The sequence below is a fragment of the Anguilla anguilla genome, chromosome 11 (genome assembly GCF_013347855.1).
Source record: "Anguilla anguilla isolate fAngAng1 chromosome 11, fAngAng1.pri, whole genome shotgun sequence".
NCBI lineage: Eukaryota > Metazoa > Chordata > Actinopteri > Anguilliformes > Anguillidae > Anguilla > Anguilla anguilla.
In genome coordinates this window covers 3,845,075-3,865,518 of record NC_049211.1, presented here as the reverse complement: position 1 = coordinate 3,865,518, position 20,444 = coordinate 3,845,075, and the positions used below count along the sequence as shown (strand labels likewise).

The 20,444-nt window shown below is 52.3% G+C and overlaps 1 protein-coding gene across 2 annotated transcripts in view; it reads right to left on the bottom strand.

Moving 5' to 3' along the window:
• si:ch211-169p10.1 (coiled-coil domain-containing protein 120) overlaps positions 1-20,444 on the bottom strand; it is a 58,119-nt gene that overhangs the window by 3,430 nt on the left and 34,245 nt on the right. For both annotated transcript variants that reach the window (XM_035382910.1, XM_035382909.1), the window contains 9 exons: positions 9,103-9,267; positions 8,618-8,723; positions 7,055-7,185; positions 5,225-5,341; positions 4,989-5,112; positions 3,960-4,016; positions 1,953-2,109; positions 1,490-1,591; positions 110-1,240 (listed from right to left, as the gene is read on the bottom strand). In XM_035382910.1, the coding sequence (XP_035238801.1) occupies positions 110-1,240; positions 1,490-1,591; positions 1,953-2,109; positions 3,960-4,016; positions 4,989-5,112; positions 5,225-5,341; positions 7,055-7,185; positions 8,618-8,723; positions 9,103-9,150 (1,973 nt within the window). In that variant the 5' untranslated portion in view covers positions 9,151-9,267. The remainder of the gene's footprint in view (positions 1-109; positions 1,241-1,489; positions 1,592-1,952; positions 2,110-3,959; positions 4,017-4,988; positions 5,113-5,224; positions 5,342-7,054; positions 7,186-8,617; positions 8,724-9,102; positions 9,268-20,444) is intronic.

Genomic DNA, 20,444 nt, shown 5'->3' with positions numbered 1-20,444 from the left:
TTTTTTAAATGTAAGAAGTTCTAATGATTTAAAAAAAACTTAAGAACAAAACCCTTTCAACAAATTAAAAAAAAGCGTACAAGGTTCCAGCGAAGTGGCAGGAGCTCACCTGCCGTGCAGCGGGTGCCCGTGGAAGGAGGCGGACTGGGGCAGGTGGCCGTAGGCGGGCTCGCCCTGGAAGGACTGGGGCTGGTGGGGCAGGGGGTGGGCGCCATGCAGGGACGGGGGGGTGCGGCGGCGGGACAGGGCCGGGTCCTGGAGCTTGGCCGGGGCGGCGGGGTGCCCCAGGGTGTTCCGCAGGTACCAGTCCCGCAGGCCCTCCAGGGCCAGCGCCTTGTGCAGGCTGCGGGTGGAGTCCTCGGGGGTGGTGGCGGGGAACGGGGGGGCGCGGCGGGGCATGGCGGGGGCGGGGCACAGCGGCTCCGGCGGGTAGGGGTACAGGGCGGCGGTGGAGGAGCTGGCCGAGCCGGAGGGGGGGTGCAGGGGGGGCTCGGAGTAGGCGGACAGCAGGATGGACTCCTGCTGGTGCGGCTGCAGCGGGATGAAGGGCCCGCAGGACTTGGTGCGCGTCACCTTGACCCGCCGCGGGTCCCCGGGCTTGCCGCGCAGCAGGGGGCTGTAGGGCGGGGGCCCCGCGCCGAAGTGGGGGGGCTGCGACGGGGGGAAGCCGTTGAAATGGGGGGAGGACACCGAGCCGGCGGGGGGGGGCGGGCAGGGGCCGTCGGGCCAGGGCCTGCCGTTCCCGCCAACCCCCGCCAACTGCTGCTGCTGCCGCTGCTGCTGCTGCGCCTGCTGCTGCATCTTCTGCTGCTTGCCCCAGATGTAGTCCATCAGGATCTCGTTGTAGCCGCCTCCCCCCCCGCCGCCGCCGCCGCCCCCGCCCCCCCGGCCCCCCACGGACGAGCGCATCCTGCCCTGCTCGGCGTGCCCGTTCAGGTGCCTCTCCGGGCTGACCCGGTGCACCTGCCGGAGCCGCCCGTCGGTCAGCGCCTCCGAGCTCTTGTAGGGGCCCCCCCGCGACGGCATGCCCCCCCGCTGGGCCGCCTCCTCGGGGAAGACGGTGCGGTCCAGCAGGGCCTCCGAGCTGTTGCTGCGGCGTGTTCGGGCGCTGTACGGGCAGCCCCCGCGCTCGAAGGACCCCCCGGAGGAGGACCCCTCCTGAGACTGCAGCGGCAGCACCTGCGTCCCGTCAGGGCCGTCGGTCCAGTGCTTTCCCCCGACTCCGCCCGACACGTCCGACCTGAGGGGGGGGGGTACAGAGAAACAAAGTGCTCAGAGCTGGTCTTTCAACCTAAAGGTCACAGGTCCTATTCCCAGGTAGGACACTGCTGTTGTACCCTTGAGCAAGGTACTTAACCTGCATTGCTTCAGTATATATCCAGCTGTATAAAATGGATGCAATGTAAATGCTGGGTAAAACGTTGTGTAACTCGCTCTGGATAAATCCCTGTAATGTAATGTCCTGTAAAGGAGGGGGCGGGGACTGTACCTGACGTGGACGCTGGTGGGGGCGGTCCTGCTCAGGAGGGGCGTGGCTGGAACGCTCCTGCCCTCCACGTTGGAGATGCTCCTGGGGAGGGATCGGCTCGGGCTGCAGGTGCACACGGGGAGAGTCACTACAGGTGTGTTCCGACACCTGACCAATCAGGAAACCCAGCTCACTGGTATGGGTGGGTATTGTTTATATTTTGCCGATACTGATGCAACTACTTTCGCAACGGTGCCAATGCCAGAGCACCTGCCTAAACCAAGGGCCTGGCGGAACTCTCAGTGTACCTGGCGGAACTCGTAGCGTACCTGGCGGTACTCATAGGGTAGCGTACCTGGCGGTACTCGTAGCGTAGCGTACCTGGCGGTACTCATAGGGTAGCGTACCTGGTGGAACTCGCAGCGTAGCGTACCTGGCGGAACTCATAGCGCAGCGTACCTGGCTAGCGGTACTTGTGACGTACCTGGCGGAGCTGGCCATAGAGTTGCGGCGGGTCCTCATCTCGTAGTACACCTCCACGGGGGAGAGCTTCCGGCTGAGCCTGCTGTCGGGGCTCCCCGGGGCCAGCTGGGGCCGAGTGGGGGACAGGCCGTCTGGGGTCACGCCCGAGGAAGACTCCTCTGATGAAGAGAGATTGGGGGGGGGGGGGGTCGTTACTGCATGACCCAATGCGAAAATACAGTATGCTGAAGTATATACTTTAATTATACTTTAAGTACAATTACAGTTTATATCTACTATGCTTTAAGTACAATTACAGTTTATATCCAGTATGCTTCAAGTATAATTGCAGTTTTTATCCAGTATGCTTAGAACACTGTATTTTTCACACAGAGAATCACTGATGGTTTCACTTCACAGAAAAGGTTCAATTTGACCATAAAATAGAACTTATTCTACTGGAATTCTCTATTCAGATAGACATCAGTGTCAAAAAGAATACGATGATAGGTGGTAACAACAAGTGGTACTACTTTGTAAACTACTTTGCAAATTAGACACCGAGCGCTAGGTACTGATTCACACACAGGGCTGAAGATTCCTGAAGGGGAAATTAGGGCCAGTGATGGATATCGAAGAGGTAGCTCAAAGAAAATCTGTTTGGTTACAAATATTTACTTTCCCCCCCCCTAACATTACTTCGGTGAAAGCAGAAAGGTGTGTAAAATGGTGGTGAAAAGCATACATTTGCAATTAAAAACATGGGTAAACTTCTTTGTGGTTAAGATTAACTAGGGAAGCACATTTCCCAGAGTTTCTCCCAAATTCTTTTAAGGAGATGAAGATTCAATGGGGTAAGAGGGTTTTTTAAGTAATTACAAAATTACAGAGTGAACCAACTTTAATTAAAAGAGGAAGAACCTGATAGATTAACTAAGCGCTTTAGTATAATTAAAGGAGGCAATTTTGAAACCCGATGCAAGCTCTAGTGTGGAAGTAGAGGTCTGATTCAACGGCTTCAGCGATTCAGTTTTAACACGACACATTATCCTGTCTCTGAGAACGTGGTGGAGGATCCTCTTTCACATAAACACGCCGTCCTGGGAAGTTTCAGGATTCCTGCTGAAGCTCAGTTCACTTTGAAAAGGGAGGGAAAGTGTGGCAGTTAGAATGGGAGGGAAAGTGTGGCAGTTAGAAAGAGAGGGAAAGTGTGGCAGTTTCAATGGGAGAGAAAGTGTGGCAGTTTCAATGGGAGAGAAAGTGTGGCAGTTTGAATGGGAGGGAAAGTGTGGCAGTTTGAATGGGAGGGAAAGTGTGGCAGTTAGAAAGGGAGGGAAAGTGTGGCAGTTTGAATGGGAGGGAAAGTGTGGCAGTTTGAATGGGAGGGAAAGTGTGGCAGTTAGAAAGGGAGGGAAAGTGTGGCAGTTTGAATGGGGGGGGAAATGTGGCAGTTTGAATGGGGGGGAAAGTGTGGCAGTTTGAATGGGAGGGAAAGTGTGGCAGTTTGAATGGGAGGGAAAGTGTGGCAGTTAGAAAGGGAGGGAAAGTGTGGCAGTTAGGGAGGGAAAGTGTGGCAGTTTGAATGGGAGGGAAAGTGTGGCGGTTAGAATGGGAGGGAAAGTGTGGCGGTTAGAATGGGGGGAAAGTGTGGCGGTTAGAAAGGGAGGGAAAGTGTTGCGGTTTGAATGGGAGGGAAAGTGTGGCAGTTTGAAAGGGAGGGAAAGTGTGGCAGTTTGAAAGGGGGGGAAAGTGTGGCAGTTAGAATGGGAGGGAAAGTGTGGCGGTTAGAAAGGGAGGGAAAGTGTGGCAGTTTGAATTGGAGGGAAAGTGTGGCAGTTAGAAAGGGACGGAAAGTGTGGCAGTTTGAAAGGGGGGGAAAGTGTGGCAGTTAGAAAGGGATGAGAAGTGTGGCAGTTAGAAAGAGGGAAAGTGTGGCAGTTTGAAAGGGAGGGAAAGTGTGGCAGTTTGAAAAGGAGGGAAAGTTTGATTGAGGGGCTGCAGTGAGCCTCCCTCAGCTTCTTCCACTCACCGTTATCCTGGGTGGTGGAGTCCGACATGGAGCTACTTTCTGACTTCACCGTGTCATCTAAGGGAGAAGCACACACGCGCATGAGCACACGCACACACACGCACACACAAACACACACGCATACAAACACACATATATTAATACTTTTACTCATGTCCACATACCAAAATAACATCAGAGGACATGAACAGTACAGACACACAATATATAATAATGACACAGGAACTTGCAGGTTCATCAGGGATATAGATTGCAGCGCCGCCTCCTAATATGGTGGCTACCTAATACTGCTGACACAGAACAGTATCTTGCCAGCCAATTGCAGACCCCTTCACACTAATCTGTGGACATTGCTTAGACTGATCACACACACACACAAGCACACATGCACATGTACGCATGCGCACACACTCACACAGACACAGACACAGACAGTATTAAGCATCTGTTTGGGTAGTGGTAGCTCACACACAAAGCAGTCTGTTTTATGGTTTGTGGTTGGCTGAGCTGCTCTGTGCTGTCAGCGTGTGTTCAGACTGCCTTTCCTCTCTGCCTCTCTCTGAGCTCCACCGCCTCAGTAATAATGGCAGGAAGTGACCCCTCGCTCAGCACTTCCTGTCCAGGACTTTCACAATGTCCTGTTCCTGAAAGGGGCTGGATTTACCGGGGAGGTGCAGAGAACCTCGTTTTCCCAGTGAACTTCATAACCTTCGCACAAACACAGTGAACACTGCAAAAATGACATGGCACACACACCCATCAGGACACACACACACATACACACACACACTAATGCACGAATGCACACACTCACACACGCACTTTCTTATTTCTGCTATGGTCTGTCTCTCACATGCACCCTCACCCTGCTCTGTCTATCTGGCACAGACTGCCCAACAAAATACACTACAAAATTATGTACATGGCCTAACCTGACGGATTTACCAGACCCTAGTACATCTAGTTAAGGGAGATAATTCTGTGTTTAGTACAGAGTGTGGCATGCTGGGTAATGTAGTTTCTTGTCACCCGTGTGGCAGCCGCGATGCACCGTCCTCTTGCCCTGCGGTGGATGCTGCTCTGAGTCGGTCTGCCTGCGGAGGGCGCCACTGAACAGGGCTTTTTTTGGTTTCCGCTGACACACCTCCTCTTCCTACCAAACACAGGACCGCAAGTGACTGTTACTTTTCATGGAGCTACACAACAAATTTATCAGTTTTATATTATCCACCCCTCCGCAATGATAAATGGTACGCCCCACTTACCTCTCCCTTAGCGCTATGTTTGGGAGCATGGTGGGCCAGTCCACTTCTGCGCCGCACGTGGGGGGGCCTCTCTCCTGCCTCTAGGGGAAACTCTCTGGGAATTTCTCCTGTCAGTTCCTGTAAAGACAAGGAAAAACATGAGGCCCTCCCCAGGGTCTGGTCAGCGAGTAGCAGGTCTATAAATTATGCCTCTCTCTGAGTTTGTCTTGGTTCTGCTGTGCTCAGTTTCCTGGGTGAAACTCACAAGGGACCGAGACTTGTGAATTCATCTCAAAAAAGAAACCGCAGGACGGGGTTGGGTTGGGCTGTGTGAAACTGAATATTTTAAACTCTGAAATTATTTCTCAGCACGCTGGCCAAGCGCTTATTCTCTAAACCAAAGACAAAAAAACACAACCATTTTATTTTCCCTTTTTCTTTTGATGGTTTAAAAAAAAATTTTTTTTTATAGCACATCAAAACTCAATGAACAATGAGAAGATGCTTTTGTGTTTTGCCAAACACAAATGCCATGCCTGGGGCACCTTGGGGCATCTGTTGCCTGCTCTCCCCCCCCTCACCCCCCCCACCCCATAGCAGCGAGCCTTTGGCATGGGGGGGGGGGGGGGGGGGCGTATGTATCCCTGTCCCCCAGCCCGGGGGGTTAGTATGTATCCCTGTCCCTCAGTCCGGGGGGTTAGTATGTATCCCTGTCCCCCAGCCCGGGGGTTAGTATGTATCCCTGTCCCTCAGTCCGGGGGGTTAGTATGTATCCCTGTCCCTCAGCCTGGGGGGGTTAGTATGTATCCCTGTCCCTCAGCCCGGGGGGGTTAGTATGTATCCCTGTCCCCCAGCCCTGGGGGGGTTAGTATGTATCCCTGTCCTCCAGCCCAGGGGGGTCAGTATGTATCCCTGTCCCCCAGCCCTGGGGGGGTTAGTATGTATCCCTGTCCCTCAGCCTGGGGGGGTTAGTATGTATCCTTGTCCCTCAGCCCGGGGGGGTTAGTATGTATCCCTGTCCCCCAGCCCTGGGGGGGTTAGTATGTATCCTTGTCCTTCAGCCCAGGGGGGTCAGTATGTATCCCTGTCCCCCAGCCCTGGGGGGGTTAGTATGTATCCCTGTCCCTCAGCCCGGGGGGTTAGTATGTATCCCTGTCCCCCAGCCCGGGGAGTTAGTATGTATCCCTGTCCCTCAGCCCAGGGGGGTCAGTATGTATCCCTGTCCCTCAGTCCGGGGGGTTAGTATGTATCCCTGTCCCTCAGTCTGGGGGGTTAGTATGTATCCCTGTCCCTCAGCCCAGGGGGGTTAGTATGTATCCCTGTCCCTCAGCCCAGGGGGGGGTTAGTATGTATCCCTGTCCCTCAGCCAGGGGGGGTTAGTATGTATCCCTGTCCCCCAGCCCGGGGGGGTTAGTATGTATCCCTGTCCCTCAGCCTGGGGGGGTTAGTATGTATCCCTGTCCCCCAGCCCGGGGAGTTAGTATGTATCCCTGTCCCTCAGCCCAGGGGGGTCAGTATGTATCCCTGTCCCTCAGTCCGGGGGGTTAGTATGTATCCCTGTCCCTCAGTCTGGGGGGTTAGTATGTATCCCTGTCCCTCAGCCAGGGGGGGTTAGTATGTATCCCTGTCCCCCAGCCCGGGGGGGTTAGTATGTATCCCTGTCCCCCAGCCCGGGGGGGTTAGTATGTATCCCTGTCCCCCAGCCCGGGGGGGTTAGTATGTATCCCTGTCCCTCAGCCTGGGGGGGTTAGTATGTATCCCTGTCCCTCAGCCCTGGGGGGGTTAGTATGTATCCCGGGGCTGATGTCACGGCTAACGCGGAGTCCTGCAGCAGTACTGAGCGCCACTGACCGCTTCCGCCAGACAGACGCGTCGGAGCTCCCCCAGCCGAGCGCTGAGCAGCGACTGCAGGCCCCGCCTCCTCTCCTGCAGCTCCGACAGACGCTCCGCCCGCTGCTTCCCGTCCGCACAGCCCTGGAGATCTGCTCACACACACACACACATGCACACACGCACGTACACAGACACACACACGCGCATGTACACACATGCACGCACACGCACGCACATACACAAACACAAAAAAAAAACACATTCTTACAGAGCGCTCCTAGGAAATGAGGAATCTGCACACTGCACACAACTCAGGAAATTAACTTTTAATCCCCCTATTTTTTTCCAAAAGGTCAATATTATTTTCCAACGTCATACTGTAGCTGGCATTTAAGTGTATTTTCTACATAGACAAAATGTACATTATTTTAACTAATTATTTACAAGTCTTCACAATGCCACAGCCGGCACAATGCTCTACTGTATCAGACAATAGTGGAAACAGTGCACCAATAATATTTATCATCCGATCAGTTACACATAGAACACTGCAAAACTCAGTGTTCCATGTGTAACTGAGTGTACATTATCAGACCTGTGTCACTGTGCTAGCAGGTTTGTGTGCTGTGAGGTTAAGGACACTACACATGCCCTGGACATGGTTTTGTGCATTAAATGGTGGACACAGCCAACAACTGTAACCTTTCACAGTAATGACTCCAGAGGGGGAAAATTCTGTTAAAAATATGCTAAGAGATAAGAGAATACATATATAGATTTATGACTGCTTGAGAGAGTATTCGGTAAGCTAATGAGAAAACTGAACATTGTAGAGGATTCTGTAATGCTTCCACAAATAAAGTGGAACATTTTGAAAACAAGATACTTGGATTTTCTGTGTATGCTAGCAATAAAAGGCAACAATATAAGTCCAGTTTGAAGGACTGCTCTTTTCCATCTGCATTCCTTGCCTCAGAAAGCTTGCTTCAGTTGTGAAACTGAGATGCGGTACTGAGCCAAAATGGCAGACGGGTCAGGGATGGGGGCTCTGTAATCCCTTCCTGTCAGCCTAGGCGGTAATGTGAGAGTCAGTGCTAATCACCAGAGCGACGACACACACAAATGCATGTAACTGAAGCAAAGGCGAAAGCGTCCATTTACACATGTATGCAAGCCAGGGGTGCAGAACAAGGGTCGATCCGTTTCAGGATTTTGTGCCAACTTAATGATTTAATTAGGTCAATCATGTCTTGATCTGTCATTTTGTATAAGCAGCAGCTACAACCGCAGACTGTAAGTGTGTCCTAAAGATTTCACTGCGCTCAAGTACAAGAATGAACCAGCGCTGTTTATAGAGCTGTCAGAAAATTAAAACTAAGGCAACCGGTTGGAACAAAAACCAGGACCGGAGTTGTGCGCCTCTGATATAGGCCTCTGTATGTACACACAACACGCTTCATGATCATATCCATCCACTGAAGATGAACAAACACAGGGAACATGTGTGTGTCCCCTTCACACACACACACACACACACACACACACACACCCCTCCCCCCAGTACAGGTGGCCGTTGCTCACCTGGAGCCCCCAGGCCCATAGCAGTGATGGTGGGCCCTTTCACCTCCATGTCATGCGTCTCCCCAGTGGTCCTGCCGCTCACGCTGCCTGCCCAATGAAAACTCACCTACAGAGGAAGGGGGCGGGGTTTAACAAGCACAAACAGCAGGATTCAGAGACAGACCAACAAAGCCAAATAATGCAAACAGACGCCACCGGTAGCAGTGGGTAGAGGTGTTAGCACATCTGACAACCGGAACATTCCCTGAAAACCCGAGATCTATGAAGTACAGGTGACTGCCTGTGAGGATTTTCATTGGACGGTTTTTTATAGCATTACCAGGTGGCCAGAATACACCATTCTCTAATGAACTTTAATTCATGCTTACTTACATAACACACCCAAGTGTCCTGACTGCACACTTGAGGAGCTGTAACAGTTTGAGCTCAGTAATAATAACAGGCATGGGCTCCTAACACAGGTCACATGCACATGCGCGTCTCACCTTGCAGTTGTACTCATAAGTGCCACAGTGGTTTGGGCCCCTGGCCATTCAGCGCCCTGTGCCAACTGGGCCCCTGTGAGAGAACGCTGCAGTGCCCCCGTGGGCCTGAGGGGGGAGCCACTGTGCTGCCGCAGCTGCTGCTGAGGGCCGGTCTGACGCAGAGCCCTGGAACACACAGAGAGACCCCCCCCCCACTGTCAGAAACTCCACCTCCCTCCTCACAAACATGGTGGACTGCAGGGGAGGAAAAGAACCAGGTTTAAAACCCCTCAAAGAGCAAGTTTTTTTTGGAATCCACCCCCCCCAACATTCTAAGTCAGAGTTCTAGAAGCCCATTGTTTTCAGTTACCAGTAGTGATTGTTACATCAGCGTTAGAATGTTCCATTAAGAACATTCTAAATCACAAGGACTCTTAACTTAGAAATGTATGTCCATTTTATTTTTGGCTCACTACTTTTACAGCAGCAACAGAACAGGCAAAAAAAAAAAAAAAAAGTACAAACATTTCAACAGGAAAATGGTTACAAACATGCATTAAAATATGCCTTTTTTTCCCTGATTCTTTATTTGGCAGATGTCCTAATCCAGGAGACCGGTGCAGCCTTTGTGGATACACAAACAGAGCACTGAAAATATTGATGTAACCTTTACTAAGCGCGAGGAGGAAGGAGTGACTCAGAGTGACGCTCGAGTGCCTGATGAAATGTGACTGGGAGATCAGACTGTAACTGATCCAACGAGCCAAACAGAATCACACCTGTCTGGGTTTTGGTTCTCAGACCTGTGCGGTCGCGCCTGTTCCCCATCCCCATGGTCAGGTTCTTCCCAACCGTCTACTTACATATCCTCACAACCTTAAATGCCTGGTTTCACCTGTAGCCAAAAAAAAACAAAACAACCTGAATATCTCTGATCCGATTGGACAGACTGGATGGACTAATATGACATAACGTTGCTACGAAATTACTAAAAAGGTAGCTACCAGTGTTTTGCTCTGAAACTTAACGGCAGTTGAAAGTGTGGTTCTCGGCTATGATTCAGCTTCAACTTCACTTTGTTATGCCCTCGAAAGCATTGCCTTTTTTTGTGCAGTGACATCATGCAAACGTGGCTTCACTGAAACACTGGGGCCTGGACGCCACATCTCGACTCCTGTGTCTTTCAGTGAGGGAGTCTGGCTGGCTGTCTTAGCTGTGTAAAAACACACACACACATGCTGAGGACAATCCAACATGGCCACCCCGAAAACCCAACCAGTTTGACCCCAGGTCACTTCTACACCTTTTTTTTTTTTTTTTTTTTTTTTTTTTTTTACAAGCTATGCTCGAGTCGTACGGGAGCTGCAACTTCCTCGCTCTGAGTCCGAGTACACGGAGGTACAGGACACGGGTCTGGGAACAGGAAGTGCAGGATGGGAGGAGGAAATGGTTCACAGGACAGGAAGTCAGGACCAGAAATGGGAGGCTGACGCTGAGAAGGGTAAACAATGTGGAGAGACACAACCCATCATACGAATAACAAGCGGTGCCATTTAACCACACGCTTGTTATTGTGCTGGTTTGCAGGGCCTGAACAATGAGGCAGGCCCTCTGTACCCTGTGTGGTGTTTTCAAAGACTTATAATTGAGAGAAAAACATCCCACCGCTTCCAGCAAACGACATAGCTCTAGGAACACACACACACACACACACACACACACACACACACGCTCACTCGCTCACTCGCTCACTCATGCACACACACACACACACACGCTCACTTGCTCACTCGTGCACACACACACACACACACACACACACACACACACGCTCGCTCGCTCATGCACACACACACACACACACACACGCACGCTCACTTGCTCACTCGTGCACACACACACACACACACACGCACGCTCACTTGCTCACTCGTGCACACACACACACGCACGCACGCTCGCTCGCTCGCTCGCTGGCTCATGCACACACACACACACACACACACACACACACACACACACGCTCGCTCGCTCATGCACACACACACACACACACGCTCGCTCGCTCGTGCACACACACACACACACACGCGCGCTCGCTCGTGCACACACACACACACACTCGCTCGCTCATGCACACACACACACACACACACTCGCTCGCTCGCTCATGCACACACACACACACTCGCTCGCTCGCTCATGCACACACACACACACACACACTCGCTCGCTCGCTCATGCACACACACACACACACACACACTCGCTCGCTCATGCACACACACACATACACACGCTCACTTGCTCACTCGTGCACACACACACACACACACACACGCTCGCTCGCTCATGCACACACACACACACACACACACACTCGCTCGCTCGCTCATGCACACACACACATACACACGCTCACTTGCTCACTCGTGCACACACACACACGCTCGCTCGCTCATGCACACACACACACACACACACACGCTCGCTCGCTCATGCACACACACACACACACACTCGCTCGCTCGCTCATGCACACACACACACACACACACACACACTCGCTCGCTCATGCACACACACACACACACACACACACACACACACACACGCACGCTCGCTCATGCACACACAGCTGTTCTATTTTTTGCCGTTCCGCCTTTTGTGCCAAACGACGCTCGCGCGGAACGTTCTAAATTATTCACGGTCAAACTTGCTTCAAGCAAACAATAATTATCCTTTTCAGTTTGTGAGTCTGGAGTGTGTGTGTGTGTGTGTGTGTGTGTGTGTGTGTGTTATTGTGGTGACCTGAACACTCCCTGTGCCAACACAGCAGAGTACGAGCCGACCTCTGCTGAACGCAGCGCTGAACTTCTGAGCGAAACGGCCCGACGTGAACTCGCGGGGCGAGGGACCAAAGCCCTTAATAATAAATAAAGACAGGGACTGAACAGTGATGTACCCTGCAGGGGCGTGCTACCTTTAACTACAAGCAGAGGGGAAATGCACATGGGGAAAGGACTACAGAGAGAGAGAGAGAGAGAGCAGACAGCTGGCAAACAGAGCAGAAATGAATATCTAAAGTTTTGCGGAGATAACAGACGAGATCGATGTCGCGCTTTGAGTGCTTTCATTAGTCAGACCGCTACACTGATATGACAACTTCTGAGCAGGGGAGAAAGATCGCCAGCTCTTCTGGCTACGACAGACGCTCGCTCGCTCGCTAGCGCGCAGGGCGAAGCAAACGAAACAACACACGCCTTTCATCTTCTCTCATCGCACAGCGGGACCACTGGGGGGGGGCAGTGCAGATCTGACTTTGTTGAGAGGGATTATAATCCTGAGGACAGTAACGGGGCTAAAAACCCGCCGGGGCTGTGACGGGATCTCTGAGCTCGCGGTCCGGTCCCTCCGCTGGGAACACCAGAGCGGAATGCGAGGCAAAAGGTGGGCCCGTTCGAAAACAGAAGGCACATCCCGGGGGGGTGGGGGGTGGGGGGGGGGGGCGCTGGAGCTGGGCCCGGCTGGGCTTCACAGCCTCGGTGTCAGAAACCAAAAGAGGAACAGGACAAATGGCCCTCCCTTCGGCACCCTCCCTTCTGTTTCAGAGTCTCTGTCGCTTTAAAGTCCAAGGCTTCATCGCCCCTTTTCAAAGAGGAACACATTTTTTAAAACTTTCTTTATTTTCTCTGGTGACTGATTCTGCTGCAGATCAGACTGGGTGTCTTGAAAGCGGCTCCTCGTGATTGGAATGTTCTGAACCGAACATTCTAACGGTGATGTCACAGTCACTGCCGGTAATTGAAAGCAACGGAGTTCTAGAACACTGGCTTAGAATGCTGGGGGAAAAAAAAACAAAAAAAAACCTACTCTTCGAAGGGACCAGCAGGGTTCCAGTAAAGGCAGAATGTCTGTCCCTTCTGGGGGGGAAAGAAAAGCCTTTATGGAAACTTTCTCCTTCTCAGAACAACACAACGTAAAGTAAAGGACTCAGCACATTTTCTTCCCGGACCCAAGTCGACCTTCTTGATCTGGCGGGGGTCTGACAGACACGCCGCGCCTCCCGCGATTAATCCCTCGCTAACGAGGTCCTGTCGGACCAGCTGCGCTTCCACATGGCCGCTCGCTACAGAGCGGCAGGTTTCTCATGAGCGGGAAGGGGGGGGGGGGGGGGGGGGGGGGGCGGAGGAACGCGCAAGCCCACTCAGACAAGGCCCAAAAAATGCTGGCTCCTGTCTGGGTAGAGACAGACGCCCGGGCATGGGGGGGGGGGGTGTGATGGGGGCGTCCTGGTGCTCCTGGCACCACACCCCTGCTGCTTGGGAGAGGCGGATGCCCGGGCATTGGGGGGCGGGGGGGGTGATGGGGCGCCCTGGCAGTCTAACCTCACACCCCCACTGTTTGGGGAAAGGCAGGCACATTGCCATAGGGGCGGTGTGGGGGTAACAGTGCCCAGGCATCAGTTTCGCCTGCCCCCCCCCCCACTCTAATACCACCGCTCAGCATTCCTCCCAACGAGTGGGGGCGTGGCCTAATCTTCACCTCTCGTGCCAGGTCTCCGCTGGCCAGCAGGGGGCGCCGATGGCAGCTGTCCTTACAAACCACCGCGCCGGTCACACACTGGCCAGGCCCACCTGTGCCCGGCTCACGGGCCAAACCCCCGCCGGTCTGGTCTGGTCCGCCGCCAGGTCACCGCTAGGGGCTGCTCTGGGGTTAGCGAGCGGGTTTGGGCCCAGTGAGCACGTGTCTGCAGAAGGGTTCGTCGCTTCATCGTTCAGCTCTACTGGCATTCACACCCCTGCTGTATCCGGTCAACAGGAGGAAGCAGGAGAAAACCATATTTACAGAGTAGCCCTGCTGGGTTAGCCTATCATCAGTACTAAGAGCCAATCAAAAGGCACATTCAAGTGTGAAGGGTAGCTAACAATTCATAACACAACATAAAATGACGAGAACAGGCCGTTCAGCCCAATAACGCTCGCCAATTTCCTGACTAAATTAGTGCTCTGATTTACCTACAGACTAGATACTACTTAACACCGTATGAAGCCTAGTGTTGAAAATTCCCAGAGTTCCTTTGTTTATTCACACTTTGGCCTGACAGTTCAGGGCAAGAAACTAGAAACAAGAATCTCGAGGCTCAGCCATTTTGTGAAGAAAAACTCAAACCCGAGCTGGGAAGGTGAGGATTGACGGGAAAGACGAGCAACCCAACGTTCGTAGATCAGCAAAGTGACCTTGTTTTCCAACTAGTGAAAAAAATCTTGCGGTCTCATATTTCGGGGTTTCACATTAACATTAGCCCTTGTGAGGTGGCTCTTCAAAAAAACAAACTGCCAGTAAATTATAGCAAATTAATTTAAACTTGATTACAAAAAAAACATTTGGCTGTTGGTTTGGTAATCCATTCTCAACAATGTAGAAGACTGTTTGGCTGAGGCAGCAGAAACCACAGAAGAAGTCAAATAAACACTCCGCTGCAGCTTCCCATCCATATCCTGTACCAACAACGGTATCCCAGGGTCCTTTGCGTCAAGACACTGGATCCAGGGCATCACAGAGAAGCCAAGTTTCTAGGGCGACACGGTTCCTCACAGGGGAAGTCTTAGATTAATCTTCTACTCTAACACTAAAACACTACGCAAATGACCAGACTCCCGGACTACAGTTCAGTATCAGTCCATGTGAAACAATGAGGGGGAAAGAGCCTGCGTCATCTGAAGCTCTCTCATCCCCAAATAACACTGCCAGTGAGCAGACACACTCAGAATATCACTAAAAGCTCACCCTACAAACCACGCACAGCACCCAACAAACCACGCCACTTTTCCCAGTGTGCACTTATCTGTGCGTGTTACTGCGTCATTTACCCTACGCCACATATCTTAATTATATGGGCATTTACCTCCTATTACATCACCACCATTTACAGCAGCAGAAACTCTCACACAACAGAATGACTGACACAGCTTAAGTATTTATTTATTTATTTTTTTTAACATAGTATCCATTTATACAACTGGATATTTTTACTGAAGCTGTTCTGGCTAAGCACCTTGCGCAAGGGTACAACAGCAGTGTCCCCGACCTGGGAATCGAACCTGCAACCTCTAGATAACAAGGCCAGTTCCTTAATTGCCCTGCCCCGCCGGCCCAAGTCCCTGTGTGGCGGCTTCAGAACTCAGACGTTATGAAAATAAACGAGCGTTGCCGAGAAACGGGGGGAGGAGGGTGCCGGACAGCGGGACTCGGACCCCGAATCCGGCCGCGCTGACGGGACGGGACGGGGCGGGAGGCGCCCCGCTGAGAGAGGAGGAACAGGTGGGAGCAGATGGTTCCTGAGTGAGGGACAGAGACACCGGGCAGAGCAGCTGAGAATGAACACACACTGCACGCACGCACACACACACACATGCACACGCACACTGCAGAGACACCGGGCAGAGCAGCTGAGAATGAACACACACTGCGCGCATACGCACACACAGAGTAGAGACACAGGGCAGGAGGCAGGGCAGCTGAAAATGAACACACACAATGCATACACACGCACACTGCATGCGCAAACACACACACACACACACACACACACACACACACACACACACGCACTGCAGAGACACAGGGCAGGGGGCAGGGCAGCTGAGAATGAACACACACTGCACGCACGCACACACACACACATGCACACGCACACTGCAGAGACACAGGGCAGGGGGCAGGGCAGCTGAGAATGAACACACACTGCACGCACGCACACTGCATGCGCAAACACACACACACACACACACACACACACACACACACACACACACACACACACACACACACACACACACACACACGCACGCACACTGCAGAGACACAGGGCAGGGGGCAGGGCAGCTGAGAATTAACACACACTGCACGCACGCACACTGCATGCGCAAACACACACACACACACACACACACACGCACACTGCAGAGACACAGGGCAGGGGGCAGGGCAGCTGAGAATGACTTCATTGGCGCTGTCCCGTACGATGTGTCACCCTCACAGCGAGCTCCGAAACTGCACAATACGGACAAAGCTGCAAACGCCAAGCCTGCATTCCACACACACACGCATACACCGCACACACACACACACACGCACACACACACACACACTGCATTCCACACCGCGCACACACACACACCGCACACACACTGCATTCCACACCGCGCACACACACACTGAATGCACACGCACGCACACACACACTGTACACACACACTGCACGTACACACACACCGCACACACACTGCATTCCACACCGCACACATACACACTCCATCCGCGCGCACGCACGCACACTGCATTCACACACACACACACACACACACACACACACACACACACACACACATACACACACACTGCATTCCACACCGCACATACACACACACTCACACACATTGCATTCCACACCGCACACACGCGCACTGAACGCACACGCACGCACACACACACTGCGCACACACTGCACGTACACACACTGTACACACACACGGCACGCACAAACACATGCACGCTCGCACACACACACTGTGTACTCTTTTTCTCTACTGTACTTCTGTTTACATTTGACAGTATCACGAGGGAGCTCTACGCCCATCATACAAGCAGCAGCAGCAGCAGCTCACTGTAACAGCGCCGTCACACTTTACACTGTGGAAGCCCCGGGGCATTAGGGGTACATTACTGCCAGAGGCGGGGCTGATACGGGTGAGACCCGCGCCCGCAGCCGCGCCCGCACCCGCGCCCCAGAGCCTGCTGCCGTTTGGCAGCTCCCGCGGCGTGGCCACGGTAACCACCTGCACATCTGGCAACCAGATGCTCCTTAACGCCCCCCCCCCCCCCCCACAGCCTGGAGACCAGGGCCTCTACAGCACAGCCTGGAGACCAGGGCCTCTACAGCACAGCACAGCACAGCCTGGAGACCAGGGCCGCTACAGCACAGCCTGGAGACCAGGGCCGCTACAGCACAGCCTGGAGACCAGGGCCTCTACAGCACAGCCTGGAGACCAGGGCCTCTACAGCACAGCCTGGAGACCAGGGCCTCTACAGCACAGCCTGGAGACCAGGGCCTCTACAGCACAGCCTGGAGACCAGGGCCTCTACAGCACAGCCTGGAGACCAGGGCCGCTACAGCACAGCCTGGAGACCAGGGCCTCTACAGCACAGCACAGCACAGCCTGGAGACCAGGGCCTCTACAGCACAGCACAGCCTGGAGACCAGGGCCTCTACAGCACAGCACAGCCTGGAGACCAGGGCCTCTACAGCACAGCCTGGAGACCAGGGCCTCTACAGCACAGCACAGCACAGCCTGGAGACCAGGGCCTCTACAGCACAGCCTGGAGACCAGGGCCGCTATAGCACAGCCTGAAGACCAGAGCCTCTACAGCACAGCCTGGAGACCAGGGCCTCTACAGCACAGCACAGCACAGCACAGCGCGTGGGAGAGGCGTTCTTACGCACAGCGCCGCCTCCTCTCTGTCCAACACACACAGCGCACACACACAATGCTCAGGAGAGGCTTTCTTACACACAGCACCGCGTCCTCCCTGCCCAATGCACACACAGCGCACACAGCCTCAGTCAATTCTGCAGCGACTTTGGTGGGGTACACAATGCAGACCAAAATTTACACCCCCCTGACCCCCTCGATCCCTGGCTCTCTTCCTCAAAATGATCAAAGCTCACCTGTTTAAAAAAAGAAAAAAGGTGAGTGCCAAAGTTTCCATCTATTAAAGAAAAAAGTAAACAAACGCTTCTCTCCCTTAACCTCGCAGATCTTGATGGTGGCACTTAATGAGTGTAATTATGAGTCTGTCTCGCTCCAGCTCTTGTGGTTGTTTGCTTACCAAGCGAAATGCACTTTCGTGGGCCGATTTGGCTTTAAAAGCGTCTGCCAAATGACTAAACTGTAATTTTAATAGAAAATTTAAATACGTGTGTGTGTGTGTGTGTGTGTGGAAATTAATGTGGCTCCTGGCAGTATCGTAGCCGAGGCCCCGGGTGGGATTTTTTACGGCCTTGTTTTAATCCTCAAACGACTGCGGCGTGTGGAAAATCACCACCGCCTCCTGCTCATTTAGGTGAAATAGCCCCTGTCTAGAAGGTGAACAGAAATAAGAACTCCAGACGAGATCAAGGTGATGGGGGTGGGGAGTGGATGGGGGGGGGGGGGGGGGGTGCAGGTTGAAACAAAAAAGAAAAAGTGAAAGAAAGAGGGATTAGGGATAAAGGGAAGAAATGAAAAACAAAGTAGGATGAGAAGAGGGGGGAAAGGATAATGAGAAACAGGCTGACAGTATAAAGAGAAGATAGAGAGAGGGAGTGCAGGAGGACCAAAAAAAGATCTAAAGATACTGACTGAGAGATGAAGGGAGACAGGGAGAGAGAGAGAGAGAGAGAAAAGGGGAGAATGAGGGCAAGAGTGCAGAAAGAGATGCTGGGAGATAGAGAGATAGAGAGAGGGAGAGGGAGGGGGGAAGAGCGAGAGAGAAAGAGAGTGAGAGAGGGAGAGAGACTTTGACTTTGATGCCCTTTTATTAAAACATCAGTCAAATCATGACATTAGGGGGAAAAAAAAGTAAAATTTAAAATAAAACAAAAAGCCCCAATACACCATGATCGACTAAACATGTCAATACTGAGGGAGACAGGTCAAAGAAAGAGACAGCGACAGAGACTGAGTGAGCGAGAGAGAGACAGAGACGTTTATTTAAATAGGAGCAGTGTGGAGAGAGAAAGTAGTCCCAGAACATCTTGCAAATTTGAGCTGATTTGAATATTCAAAAACTGTGGGCTATCCAGCCAGCGCAATTACACCCCCCCCCCCCCCCCAAAACCAGAGCACTGCAAACTTTCACTTGCAGCATGAGTCAAAGACCTGAGAAAACATACACCAAATCTTCACTGCAGCCAAAACATTACACACAAGCTCCCCAAAGCTCCTCCCCCAACCCCCCCCCACCTACTGTAACACTGAAGCAAAAGGTCAAAGGTCGCAGATTGTGCCCGGTCAGCTCCCAGCAGGATTTGGTCTTTGAATGAATCATTTCGAAGAGATGAAGAGATTGTAATAACTTCACCTCCACTGATCGGTCTTCATCCGCACCAGAGATTAAAATTTAAAAAAAAAAAAAGTTTTTTAAACTCTTGGTAGCATTTAGCTACCAAACCTACATATGAGGTTCAGCTTTGTTCAGTTAATGAAATGCGTGATCTCCGTGAGTGGTACATGACACGTATTTTTATTAGCTCTTTGCTACCTTTAGCTAACCGTGGTCTTGCACAGTGTTAAACTCAGGGGCAAAATTCAGTCTGAAAGCATAAAGCCCACAGACAGGGTGGGAAGGTCTTTCCCGGCACTGACTCCAAAAACGGCAGGGTTTGGCACGCGGGTTCCTGGTGAGCACTCGGCCCAAACACTCGTACAGTTTGGAAATGAGCAAACAGAGGAACACAAGGAGAGTAGACGCTGTTACATATTTAAACAGAAACTCAACACAACACCCTACGGAACAACACAACAGAACACTCCCCCTCCCCCCTGAACACAACGGAGCGTTTAGTGGGCAGTTCACACGTTGTTTTTCAGTTGTAAATGTGAGGGGGGGGGGGGGGGGGGTTAGTGTTGTCCACCTGTCCCTCTGAAATGAGCTCACAGAAAAGGACACCAGCCAAAAAATTAAAAAATTAAAAAATTAAAAAAAAGACAAGTGGTGACTTGGACAACTTGAATCCAAAAGTCAGCGCGCTTGGCCCAAACTGAGCCCACCTGGTGTCCATGGAAACATCAGTTTGAGCTTCAACGCCTTTACGTGAACAGACAAGGGGACGGAAGACAGGGGCCCAGCAGCAGCGGAACAGTACTGCAGACTCACACTGTCCCACAGAGACACCGAACATGCTAAAATGGTGGGTTTCGGCACCGTGTGGAGCGTGCAACCGAGCCGTTAGCCAAGGGGGGCAATGCTAAACGCAACAGCTTGGGGCGAGGTGCATTCTGGGACAGCTCGTTAAACTGCCAATGGCGGTGGGATGACAGCCAGCAGACGTCACATGCTCTGGAGGCGAGCACACGCACACAGCGCCCCCCCCTCCCGAATAGACAGCGGGGGTTACGCCAGGGACCACTGAGAAATACGAATGGGCGTTCCAACTTCGGAGGAAAAGGGGCAAAAATAAATTTTAAAATAAAAGGTACTAATGTACCCATATGCAATTTATCTAGTATGACTCACTATTTCCTCTAGAAAGCAGATCTTGAACACATTTTACATTAGCACATGACTGTTGACAAAACTCGAATGTAATTATATCTCTG